At 57.5% G+C, this 14,532-nt stretch overlaps 1 protein-coding gene across 1 annotated transcript in view; it reads left to right on the forward strand.

Moving 5' to 3' along the window:
• MUC6 (mucin 6, oligomeric mucus/gel-forming) overlaps positions 1-14,532 on the forward strand; it is a 34,771-nt gene that overhangs the window by 17,285 nt on the left and 2,954 nt on the right. Inside the window, exons 30-37 of the mRNA XM_030802105.1 lie at positions 435-656; positions 1,160-1,387; positions 4,439-4,653; positions 6,166-6,672; positions 8,185-8,371; positions 10,181-10,388; positions 10,893-11,676; positions 13,186-14,065. Coding sequence (XP_030657965.1) covers positions 435-656; positions 1,160-1,387; positions 4,439-4,653; positions 6,166-6,672; positions 8,185-8,371; positions 10,181-10,388; positions 10,893-11,676; positions 13,186-14,065 — 3,231 coding nt within the window. The remainder of the gene's footprint in view (positions 1-434; positions 657-1,159; positions 1,388-4,438; positions 4,654-6,165; positions 6,673-8,184; positions 8,372-10,180; positions 10,389-10,892; positions 11,677-13,185; positions 14,066-14,532) is intronic.

Consider the following 14,532-nt stretch of genomic DNA (forward strand, 5'->3'; position numbering starts at 1 on the left):
TTTTTCGGAAAAACTTTTAAAGACAAGCTGGTCACGGCATGGGGCATTCCTTGCTGCTGGCTGCTGTCACTAGAAACCGTGTGGGACCTGCAGGGCCTCTGCCAGGCAGCCTGCCCCCACCCCACACCGGGCAGGGCCCTATCTGCTGCCCAGGGACCCTGGAGGGGACAGGATGACAGTCCGCTCAGCTAAGCAAGGGTGGGCGCAGGAGCAGCCGCAGCCCCATGAGCATGTGGTCACTGCCCCAGCTCTGGCCACCACAGCCAGGAGTACGGCGGGAGGACCTAACAAAGGCAAGAGGAAGAGCCCCTCCAAGGAGGCTGAGTCCCGGACAGCAGGCCAGGGATCCCAGGAGCAGGGCAGGGGGCTGGGACACAAGCCTTCGAGACGCAGGCCCACAGCAAGGGGATGTTCCGGGCGGCTGTCCTCCGCAGAACCACCTAGACCAACCACGGCCGTCACCCCACAAGCCACATCAGGGCTGCCTCCCACAGCCACACTGAGATCGACAGCCACAAAACCCACAGTGACCCAGGCCACAACCAGGGCCACGGCATCGACCGCCAGCCCAGCCACGACGTCCACAGCTCAGTCCACAACACGGACCACGGTGACACTACCAACCCCAGCCACATCAGGGACAAGCCCCACGCTGCGTAAGTCACGGCGCTATAGGATGCCAGCAATCCCGAAGGCACCCGGTCCCACCTCCAGCTCACATTCAGTGATTCAGCCACAAAGGTGACCCCGTATTTCCCAGAGGGCAAGCGGGAAGGCAGCCCAACAGTGCAGGCTGGAGCTGGAGGCGAGGAGGGCCTCCAGGCACCCACAGAGGCAGGCCTGGGGAGCAGAGGTGCAGGAGGACGGGGGCCACCACCAGGGCCACAGGGAACCAGAAGGGGATAAAGTAGGGCCTGGTTTCCAGTCACAGAGCGGCAGCTGCACTGAAGGAGTCAGCACTCAGCTCAGGGCAGGATGTGGAGCAGGTCCAGGTGAGATGGAGACACTGGGGCAGGCTGGAGTGCCCAGCAGGGGCCATGTCACAGGACCAGAGACAGAGACAGGAACAAAAAGGTCACGTAGGCAAAAGAAGAGGCCAGCGGAGGTCAGGGTAGAGAAACAAAAACAATAACGATGACAACTTCACCAATTCCCACAGCAAAATCCACCAATCAGGAACTGCCAGGAACAACGGCCACCCAGACGACAGGAGCACGTCCAACCCCAGCAAGCACCACAGGCCCAACCACCCCACAGCCAGGGCAACCCACGAGGCCCACAGCCACAGAGACCACTCAAACAAGAACGACTACTGAATACACAACGCCCCAAACCCCACACACCACACACTCCCCTCCTACGGCGGGGAGTCCCATCGCTTCCACAGGTCCTATGACTGCAACACCCTTCCAGACCACCACTACCTATCCAACCCCATCACACCCTCAGACCACACTTCCCACTCACGTTCCACCTTTCTCCACCTCCTCAGTGACTCCAGGTACTCACACAGTCATCACCCCTACCCACGCACAGATGGCCACGTCTGCCTCCATCTACTCAACGCCAACAGGCACCATTCCTCCACCAACAACGCTCATGAACACAGGGTCCACGCACACAGCCCCACCGATGACGGTGACCACCAGTGAGACCAGCCAAGCCCCGAGCTCATTCAGCACAGCCACAACCTCTACATCCTTCTACTCACATGCTTCCTCCACACACCATCCTGAAATTACCCCAACTTCAACCACCACCATTACTCCCAACCCCACCAGTGCAGGAACCAGCACCCTTGTGGCCCACACCACCTCGGCCACTATCAGTGAGCCACATACACCCTTCACCACACATTCTCCACATTCAGAAAACACTCCTGGCACTACCACAGGTCCTATGACTACAACATCCTTCAAGACCACCACTACCTATCCAACCTCATCACATCCTCAGACCACACTTCCCACTCACGTTCCACCTTTCTCCACCTCCTCGGTGACTCCAAGTACTCACACAGTCATCACCCATACACACCCACAGATGTCCACTTCCGCCTCCATCCAGTCAAAACCAACAGGCATCATTCCTTCATCAACAATGGTCAAGGCCACAGGGTCCACGCACACAGCCCCAACGATGACGGGGACCACCAGTGGGACCAGCCAAGTCCACAGCTCATTCAGCACAGCCAAAACCTCTACATCCCTACCTTCCCACAGTTCCTCCACACAGCCTCCAGAAATCACCCCAACTTCTACCACCACAATTACTCCCAACCCCACTACTACAGGCACTGGAATCCCTGTGGCCCACACCACCTCAGCCACCAGCAGCAGGCTACCCACACCCTTCACCACACACTCCCCACCTACAGGGAGCAGTCCCTTCCCTTCCACAGGTCCTGTGACTGCAACACCCTTCCAGACCACCACTACCTATCCAACCGCATCACACCCTCAGACCACACTTCCCACTCACGTTCCACCTTTCTCCACCTCGCTGGTGACTCTAAGTACTCACACAGTCATCACCCCAACCCACCCACAGATGTCCACTTCTGCCTCCATCCACTCAATGTCAACAAGCACCACTTCTCCACCGACAACGCTCACGACCACAGGGTCCACACACACAGCCCCAACGATGACAGTGACCACCAGTGGGACCAGCCAAGTCCACAGCTCCTTCAGCACAGCCAAAACCTCTACATCCCTCCTCTCACATGCTTCCTCCACACATCATCCAGAAACCACCGCAACTTCTACTACCACCATTACTCCCAACCCCACTAGTACAGGCACCGGAACCCCTGTGGCCCACACCACCTCGGCCACCAGCAGCAGGCCACCACCACCCTTCACCACACACACCCCACCTACAGGGAGTAGTCCCCTCTCTTCCACAGGTCCTATGACTCCAACATCCTTCAAGACCACCACTACCTATCCAACCCCATCACATCCTCAGACCACACTTCCCACTCACGTTCCACCTTTCTCCAGCTCGTCAGTGACTCCAAGTACTCACACAGTCATCACTCCTACCCACGCACAGATGTCCACTTCTGCCTCCATCCACTCAACGCCAACAGGTACCAATGCTCCACTGACAACACTCACGGACACAGGGTCCACACACACAGCCTCACCAATGACGGGGACCACCATTCGGACCACCCAAGCGCACAGCTCATTCAGCACGGCCAAAACCTCTACATCCGTCCTCTCACATGCTTCCTCCACACACCATCCTGAAACCGCACCAACTTCTATCACCAACATTACTCCCAAGTTCACTAGTGCAGGAACCAGCACCCCTGTGGCCCACACCACCTCAGCCACCATCAGTGAGCCACACACATCCTTCACCACACATTCACCTTTGGGGAGCAGACCCAGCTCTTCCACAGGTCCTATGACTACAACATCCTTCAAGACTACCACTACCTATCCAACCCCATCACAACCTCACACCACACTTCCCACTCAGGTTCCACCTTTCTCCACCTCCTCGGTGACCTCAAGTACTCACACAGTCATCACCCTTACCCACCCACAGATGTCCACTTCCACCTCCATCCACTCAACACCAACAGGCATCATTCCTTCATCAACAACGGTCAAGGCAACACACACAGGGTCCACACACACAGTCCCAGCAATGACAGGGACCACCAGTGGGACCAGCCAAGCCCACAGCTCATTCAACACAGCCAAAACCTCTACATCCCTACATTCACATACTTCTTCCACACACCCTCCAGAAATCACCCCAACTTCTACCACCACGACTACTCCCAACACTACCAGTACAGGCACCGGAACCACTGTGGCCCACACCAACTCAGCCACGAGCAGCAGGCCAACCACACACTTCACCACACACTCCCCACCTACGGAAACCGGTCCCATCTCTTCCACAGGTCCTATGACTGCAACATCCTTCCAGACCACCACTACGTATCCAACACCATCACACCCTCAGACCACACTTTCCACTCACGTTCCACCTTTCTCCACCTCCTTGGTGACTCCAAGTACTCACTCAGTCATCACCCCTACCCACGCACAACTCTCCACTTCCGCGTACATCCACTCAACAAAAACAGGCACCATTCCTCCACCAACAACGGTCAAGGCCACAGGCACAGGGTCCACGCACACAACACCACAAATGACAGTGACCACCAGCGGGAACAGCCAAGCACACAGCTCTTTCAGCACAGTCAAAACCTCTACATCCCTACACTCACATACTTCTTCAACACTCCATACTGAAGTCACCCCAACTTCTACCAACACCATCACCCCCAATCCCACCAGTACAGGAACCAGCACCCCTGTGGCCCACACTACGTCAGCCACCAGCAACAGGCCACCCACACCCTTCACCACACACTCCCCACCTACAGGGAGCAGTCCCATCTCTTCCACAGGTCCCGTGACTGCAACATCCTTCCATGCCACGACTACCTATCCAAAACCATCACACCCTCACACTACACCTCCCACTCATTTTCCACCTTTCTCCACCTCCTTGGTGACTCCAAGTACTCACACAGTCATCACCCCTACCCACGCACAGATGGCCACTTCTGCCTCCATCCACTCAATGCCAACAGGCACCATTCCTCCACCGACAACGCTCAAGGCCACAAGGTCCACCCACACAGCCCCACCAATGACGCCGACCACCAGTGGGACCAGCCAATCCCTGAGCTCATTCAGCACAGCCAAAACATCTACATCCCTACATTCATACACTTCCTTCACACACCATCCTGAAGTCACCGAAACTTCTACTACCATCACCCGCAACCCAACCAGTACAGGAATCGGCACCCTTGTGGCCCACACTACGTCAGCCACCAGCAGCAGGCTACCCACACACTTCACCACACACTCCCCACCTACAGGGAGCAGTCCCATCTCTTCCACAGGTCCTGTGACTGCAACATCCTTCCAGACCACCACTACCTATCCAACACCATCACATCCTCAGACCACACTTCCCACTCACATTCCACCTTTCTCCACCACCTTGGTGACTCCAACTACTCGCACAGTCATCACCCCTACCAACGCACACATGTCCACGTCTGCCTCCATCCACTCAACACCAACAGGCACCATTCCTCCACCGACAACACTCAAAGCCACAGGGTCCACCCACACAGCCCCACCAATGACACCGACCACCAGTGGGACCAGCCAAGCCTCGAGCTCATTCAGCACAACCAAAACCTCTACATCCCTACATTCACACATTTCCTCCACACACTATCCTGAAGTCACCCCAACTTCTACCACCATCACCCCCAACCCCACCAGTATAAGAACCAGCACGCCCGTGGCCCACACCACCTCAGCCACCAGCAGCAGGCTACCCACACCCGTCACCACACACTCCCCACCTACAGGGAGCAGTCCCTTCTCTTCCACAGGTCCTGTGACTGCAACATCCTTCCAGACCACCACTACCTATCCAACCCCATCACAACCTCAGACTACACTTTTCACTCAAGTTCCACCTTTCTCTACCTCCTTGGTGACTCCAACTACTCACACAGTCATCACGCCTACCCATGCACAGATGTCCACGTCTGCCTCCATCCATTCAACGCCAACAGGCACCATTCCTCCACCGACAACGCTCAAGGCCACAGGGTCCACCCATACAGCCCCACCAACGACACTGACCACCAGGGGGACCAGCCAAGCCCCAAGCTCATACAGCACGGCCAAAACCTCTACATCCCTACCTTCCCACACTTCCTCCACACACCATCCTGAAGTCACCCCAACTTCTAACACCATCACCTCCAACCCCACCAGTACAGGAACCGGCACACCCGTGGCCCACACCATCTCGGCCACCAGCAGCAGGCTACCCACACCCTTCACCACACACTCCCGATCTACAGGGAGCAGTCCCATCTCTTCCACAGGTCCTATGACTGTAACATCCATCCAGACCACCACTACCTATCAAACCCCATCACACTCTCAGACCACTCTTCCCACTCACGTTCCACCTTTCTCCACCTCCTTGGTGACTCCAAGTTCTCACACAGTCATCACCCCTACCCACGCACAGATGTCCACGTCTGCCTCCATCCACTCAACGCCAACAGGCACCATTCCTGCACCGACAACGCTCAAGGCCACAGGGTCCACCCATACAGCCCCACCAATGACACCGACCACCAGTGTGACCAGCCAAGCCCCGAGCTCATTCAGCACAGCCAAAACCTCTACATCCCTACATTCACACACTTCCTCCACACACCATCCTGAAGTCACCCCAACTTCTACCACCAACATCACCCCCAACCCCACCAGTACAGGCACCAGAACCCCTGTAGCCCACACCACCTCGGCCACCAGCAGCAGGCTACCCACACCCTTCACCACACACTCCCCACCTACAGGGAGCAGTCCCTTCTCTTCCACAGGTCCTGTGACTGCAACATCCTTCCAGACCACCACTACCTATCCAACCCCATCACACCCTCAGACCACACTTCCCACTCACATTCCACCTTTCTCCACCTCCTTGGTGACTCCAAGTTCTCACACAGTCATCACCCCTACCCACGCACAGATGGCCACTTCTGCCTCCATCCACTCAACGCCAACAGGCACTATTCCTCCACCGACAACGCTAAAGGCCACACGGTCCACCCACACAGCCCCCCCAACGACACTGACCACCAGGGGGACCAGCCAAGCCCCGAGCTCATTCAGCACAGCCAAAGCCTCTACATCCCTACCTTCCCACACTTCCTCCACACACCATCCTGAAGTCACCCCAACTTCTACCACGATCACCTCCAACCCCACCAGTACAGGAACCGGCACACCCGTGGCCCACACCATCTCGGCCACCAGCAGCAGGCTACCCACACCCTTCACCACACACTCCCCACCTACAGGGAACAGTCCCGTCTCTTCCACAGGTCCCATGACTGCAACATCCGTCAAGACCACCACCACCTATCCAACCCCATCACACCCTCAGACCACACTTCCCACTCACATTCCACCTTTCTCCACGGCCTTGGTGACTCCGGTTACTCACACAGTCATCACCCCTACCCACGCACAGATGTCCACTTCTGCCTCCATCCACTCAACACCAACGGGCACTGTTCCTCCACCAACAACGCTCAAGGCCACAGGGTCCACCCACACAGCCCCACCAACGACGCTGACCACCAGTGGGACCAGCCAAGCCCCAAGCTCATTCAGCACAGCCAAAACCTCTACATCCCTACATTCACACACTTCCTCCACACACCATCCTGAAGTCACCCCAACTTCCACCACCATCACCCCCAACCCCACCAGTAAAGGAACTGGCACCCCTGTGGCCCACACCACCTCGGCCACCAGCAGCAGGCTACCCACACCCTTCACCACACACTCCCCACCTACAGGGAGCAGTCCCTTCTCTTCCACAGGTCCTACGACCACAACATCCTTCCAGACCACCACTACCTATCCAACCCCATCACACCCTCAGACCACTCTTCCCACTCATGCTCCACCTTTCTCCACCACCTTGGTGACTCCAAGTTCTCACACAGTCATCACCCCTACCCACGCACAGATGGCCACTTCTGCCTCCATCCACTCAACGCCAACAGGCACCATTCCTCCACCGACAACGCTCAAGGCCACAGGGTCCACCCACACAGCCCCACCAACGACGCTGACCACCAGGGGGACCAGCCAAGCCCCAAGCTCATACAGCACGGCCAAAACCTCTACATCCCTACCTTCCCACACTTCCTCCACACACCATCCTGAAGTCACCCCAACTTCTAACACCATCACCTCCAACCCCACCAGTACAGGAACCGGCACACCCGTGGCCCACACCATCTCGGCCACCAGCAGCAGGCTACCCACACCCTTCACCACACACTCCCGATCTACAGGGAGCAGTCCCATCTCTTCCACAGGTCCTATGACTGTAACATCCATCCAGACCACCACTACCTATCAAACCCCATCACACCCTCAGACCACACTTCCCACTCACGTTCCACCTTTCTCCACCTCCTTGGTGACTCCAAGTACTCACACAGTCATCACCCCTACCCACGCACAGATGTCCACGTCTGCCTCCATCCACTCAACGCCAACAGGCACCCTTCCTCCACCGACAACGCTCAAGGCCACAGGGTCCACCCATACAGCCCCACCAATGACACCGACCACCAGTGTGACCAGCCAAGCCCCGAGCTCATTCAGCACAGCCAAAACCTCTACATCCCTACATTCACACACTTCCTCCACACACCATCCTGAAGTCACCCCAACTTCTACCACCAACATCACCCCCAACCCCACCAGTACAGGCACCAGAACCCCTGTAGCCCACACCACCTCGGCCACCAGCAGCAGGCTACCCACACCCTTCACCACACACTCCCACCTACAGGAGCAGTCCCTTCTCTTCCACAGGTCCTGGACTCAACATCCTCCAGACCCCCTACCTATCCCCCATCCACCCTCAGACCCACTTCCCACTCACTTCCACCTTCTCCACCTCCTTGTGACTCCAAGTCTCACACAGTCATCACCCCACCCACGCACAGATGCCACTTCTGCCTCCATCCACTCAACGCCAACAGGCACTTCCTCCACCGACAACGCTAAGGCCACAGGTCCACCCACACAGCCCCCCAACGACACTGACCACCAGGGGACCAGCCAAGCCCCGAGCTCATTCAGCACAGCCAAAGCCTCTACATCCCTACCTTCCCACACTTCCTCCACACACCATCCTGAAGTCACCCCAACTTCTACCACATCACCTCCAACCCCACCAGTACAGGACCGCACACCCGTGCCCACACCACCTCGGCCACCAGCAGCAGGCTACCCACACCCTTCACCACACACTCCCCACCTACAGGGAACAGTCCCATCTCTTCCACAGGTCCCATGACTGCAACATCCGTCAAGACCACCACCAGCTATCCAACCCCATCACACCCTCAGACCACACTTCCCACTCACATTGCACCTTTCTCCACGGCCTTGGTGACTCCAGTTACTCACACAGTCATCACCCCTACCCACACACAGATGTCCACGTCTGCCTCCATCCACTCAACGCCAACGGGCACTGTTCCTCCACCAACAACGCTCAAGGCCACAGGGTCCACCCACACAGCCCCACCAACGACTCTGACCACCAGTGGGACCAGCCAAGCCCCAAGCTCATTCAGCACAGCCAAAACCTCTACATCCTACATTCACACACTTCCTCCACACACCATCCTGAAGTCACCCAACTTCACCACCACATCACCCCCAACCCACCAGTAAAGGAACTGGCACCCCTGTGGCCCACACCACCTCGGCCACCAGCAGCAGGCTACCCACACCCTTCACCACACACTCCCGACCTACAGGGAGCAGTCCCTTCTCTTCCACAGGTCCTACGACCACAACATCCTTCCAGACCACCACTACTATCCAACCCATCACACCCTCAGACCACTCTTCCCACTCATGCTCCACCTTTCTCCACCACCTTGGTGACTCCAAGTTCTCACACAGTCATCACCCCTACCCACGCACAGATGCCACTTCTGCCTCCATCCACTCAACGCCAACAGGCACAATTCCTCCACCGACAACGCTCAAGGCCACAGGGTCCACCCACACAGCCCCACCAACGACCTGACCACCAGGGGACCAGCCAAGCCCCAAGCTCATACAGCACGCCAAAACCTCTACATCCCTACTTCCCACACTTCCTCCACACACCATCCTGAAGTCACCCCAACTTCTACACCATCACCCCAACCCCACCAGTACAGGACCGGCAACCCCGTGGCCCACACCATCTCGGCCACCAGCAGCAGGCTACCCACACCCTTCACCACACACTCCCGATCTACAGGGAGCAGTCCCATCTCTTCCACAGGTCCTATGACTGTAACATCCTTCCAGACCACCACTACCTATCAAACCCATCACACCCTCAGACCACATTTCCCACTCACGTTCCACCTTTCTCCACCTCCTTGGTGACTCCAAGTACTCACACAGTCATCACCCCTACCCACGCACAGATGTCCACGTCTGCCTCCATCCACTCAACGCCAACAGGCACCTTCCTCCACCACAACGCTCAAGGCCACGGGTCCACCCAACAGCCCCACCAATGACACCGACCACCAGTGTGACCAGCCAAGCCCCGAGCTCATTCAGCACAGCCAAAACCTCTACATCCCTACATTCACACACTTCCTCCACACACCATCCTGAAGTCACCCCAACTTCTACCACCAACATCACCCCCAACCCCACCAGTACAGGCACCAGAACCCCTGTAGCCCACACCACCTCGGCCACCAGCAGCAGGCTACCCACACCCTTCACCACACACTCCCACCTACAGGGACAGTCCCATCTCTTCCACAGGTCCATGACTGCAACACCCTTCCAGACCACCACCACCTATCCAACCCCATCACACCCTCAGACCACACTTCCCACTCACATTGCACCTTTCTCCACGGCCTTGGTGACTCCAGTTACTCACACAGTCATCACCCCTACCCACGCACAGATGTCCACTTCTGCCTCCATCCACTCCACACCAACGGGCACTGTTCCTCCACCAACAACGCTCAAGGCCACAGGGTCCACCCACACAGTCCCACCAACGACGCTGACCACCAGGGGGACCAGCCAAGCCCCAAGCTCATTCAGCACAGCCAAAACCTCTACATCCTTACATTCACACACTTCCTCCACACACCATGCTGAACTCACTCCAACTTCTACCACCAACATCACCCCCAATCCCACCAGTAAAGGAACTGGCACCCCTGTGGCCCACACCACCTCGGCCACCAGCAGCAGGCTACCCACACCCTTCACCACACACTCCCGATCTACAGGGAGCAGTCCCATCTCTTCCACAGGTCCTACGACCACAACATCCTTCCAGACCACCACTACCTATCCAACCCCATCACACCCTCAGACCACACTTCCCACTCACATTCCACCTTTCTCCACGGCCTTCGTGACTCCAATTACTCACACAGTCATCACCCCTACCCACGCACAGATGTCCACGTCTGCCTCCATCCACTCAACGCCAACAGGCACCCTTCCTCCACCGACAACGCTCAAGGCCACAGGGTCCACCCATACAGCCCCACCAATGACACCGACCACCAGTGTGACCAGCCAAGCCCCGAGCTCATTCAGCACAGCCAAAACCTCTACATCCCTACATTCACACACTTCCTCCACACACCATCCTGAAGTCACCCCAACTTCTACCACCAACATCACCCCCAACCCCACCAGTACAGGCACCAGAACCCCTGTAGCCCACACCACCTCGGCCACCAGCAGCAGGCTACCCACACCCTTCACCACACACTCCCCACCTACAGGGAGCAGTCCCTTCTCTTCCACAGGTCCTGTGACTGCAACATCTGTCAAGACCACCACCACCTTTCCAACCCCATCACACCCTCAGACCACACTTCCCACTCACATTCCACCTTTCTCCACCTCCTTGGTGACTCCAAGTTCTCACACAGTCATCACCCCTACCCACGCACAGATGGCCACTTCTGCCTCCATCCACTCAACGCCAACAGGCACCATTCCTCCACCGACAACGCTAAAGGCCACAGGGTCCACCCACACAGCCCCACCAACGACGCTGACCACCAGGGGGACCAGCCAAGCCCCGAGCTCATTCAGCACGGCCAAAACCTCTACATCCCTACCTTCCCACACTTCCTCCACACACCATCCTGAAGTCACCCCAACTTCTACCACCACCTCCAACCCCACCAGTACAGGAACCGGCACCCCTGTGGCCCACACCACCTCGGCCACCAGCAGCAGGCTACCCACACCCTTCACCACACACTCCCCACCTACAGGGAGCAGTCCCTTCTCTTCCACAGGTCCTGTGACTGCAACATCTGTCAAGACCACCACCACCTTTCCAACCCCATCACACCCTCAGACCACACTTCCCACTCACATTCCACCTTTCTCCACGGCCTTCGTGACTCCAATTACTCACACAGTCATCACCCCTACCCACGCACAGATGTCCACGTCTGCCTCCATCCACTCAACACCAACGGGCACTGTTCCTCCACCAACAACGCTCAAGGCCACAGGGTCCACCCACACAGCCCCACCAACGACGCCGACCACCAGTGGGATCAGCCAAGCGCCAAGCTCATTCAGCACAGCCAAAACCTCTACATCCTTACATTCACACACTTCCTCCACACACCATCCTGAAGTCACCCCAACTTCTACCACCACCTCCAACCCCACCAGTACAGGAACCGGCACCCCTGTGGCCCACACCACCTCGGCCACCAGCAGCAGGCTACCCACACCCTTCACCACACACTCCCCACCTACAGGGAGCAGTCCCTTCTCTTCCACAGGTCCTGTGACTGCAACATCTGTCAAGACCACCACCACCTTTCCAACCCCATCACACCCTCAGACCACACTTCCCACTCACATTCCACCTTTCTCCACGGCCTTCGTGACTCCAATTACTCACACAGTCATCACCCCTACCCACGCACAGATGTCCACTTCTGCCTCCATCCACTCAACGCCAACAGGCACCATTCCTCCACCGACAACGGTCAAGGCCACTGGGTCCACCCACACAGCCCCACCATTGACGGCGACCACTAGTGTGACCAGCCAAGCCCCGAGCTCATTCAGCACAGCCAAAACCTCTACATCCTTACATTCACACACTTCCTCCACACACCATCCTGAAGTCACCCCAACTTCTACCACCAACATCACCCCCAAGCCCACCAGTACAGGAACTGGCACCCCTGTGGCCCACACCACCTCGGCCACCAGCAGCAGGCTACCCACACCCTTCACCACACACTCCGCACCTACAGGGAGCAGTCCCTTCTCTTCCATAGGTCCTGTGACTGCAACACCCTTCCAGACCACCACTACCTATCCAACCCCATCACACCCTCAGACCACTCTTCCCACTCATGTTCCACCTTTCTCCACCTCCTTGGTGACTCCAAGTACTCACACAGTCATCACCCCTACCCACGCACAGATGTCCACTTTCTCCTCCATCCCTTCAATGGCAACAGGCACCATTCCTCCACTGACAACATTCAAGGCCACAGGATCCACCCACACAGCCCCACCAATGACAGTGACCACCAGTGGGACCAGCCAAGCCCACAGCTCATTCAACACAGCCACAGCCTCTTCTTCCTTCATATCCTCCTCGTCTCGGCTGCCTCAGAACTCTAGCTCAAGGCCACCGTCATCACCTATCACCACACGACTCCCCCACTTAAGTTCTGCAACCACTCTTGTTTCCACAACTAATCAGCTGTCCTCCTCATTTTCTCCCAGTCCTTCTGCCCCCTCTTCCGTTTCTTCTCATGTGTCCTCCTCCCACTCCTCTCCCCAGACTTCATCTTCTTCTGCTGGCACGTCTTCCTCTGTCGTGTCCACCCCCGTGCACTCCACAACCCTGAGCTCCGGCTCACACTCCTCATTGTTCACTCATCCCACAACTGCATCAGTGTCTGCATCTCCTCTTTTTCCTTCTTCTCCAGCTGCCTCTACTACCATTAGGGCCACTCTCCCCCACACTATCTCCTCTCCTTTCACTCTCTCTGCCCTACTCCCCATATCCACTCCTACCGTGTCTCCCACCCCATCCAGCCACATAGCCTCCAGCACCATTGCATTTCCGTCCACGCCCAGGACCACAGCCAGCACCCACACCGCCCCTGCCTTCTCTTCTCAGTCCACCACCTCACGGTCCACTTCTCTCACCACCCGAGTTCCCACGTCAGGCTTTGTGTCACTCACCTCGGGGGTGACGGGTATCCCCAGCTCTCCAGTCACCAACCTTACCACCAGGCACCCTGGTCCCACCTCGTTGCCTACCACGCGGTTCCTGACCAGCTCCCTCACTGCGCATGGAAGCACCCCTGCTTCTGCCCCAGTATCTTCTCTCGGGACATCTACGCCCACCTCACCTGGTAAGTGACATCTCTGTGGCCCTCCTCCTGGCCTCACTTCTGTGCTCGTGACTCCCAGACAGCCCCTGCCTCAGCTTACCCCTCATGGTCCTGTGATCCCAGGACCACACGCCTGTTCCCCGCCTTCCCTACACGCCTGCCAGGCCTTTCCCCTCTCCTCTCCTGGGGACCCTCTATGCCAACGCTGTCCTGGCCAAGCAAGTGCCTGGCCTCCCCGTTGGGCCTTCTTCCCCAGCTAACCTTGACCTTTCCCTGCACTGGCTCACTCATGCCCGGTCACTGCTGCACTCCTGGCCTCCCCTCAGAGTGATACCTGCCAAAAGCCTTCCCCGGCTGCCCCTTTGGGTGCTCAGAGGATGTCAGGGCTGGCCAGACCCCAGGGTTCAAGCAGCACAGCCCTTCCTCCAAGTGCAGAGAGAGACACAAAAGTCTGGCACAGCCCCTGCCTCGCCCCGAAGGACCTGTTG

The sequence above is a fragment of the Nomascus leucogenys genome, chromosome 21, assembly GCF_006542625.1.
Source record: "Nomascus leucogenys isolate Asia chromosome 21, Asia_NLE_v1, whole genome shotgun sequence".
Classification (NCBI taxonomy): domain Eukaryota; kingdom Metazoa; phylum Chordata; class Mammalia; order Primates; family Hylobatidae; genus Nomascus; species Nomascus leucogenys.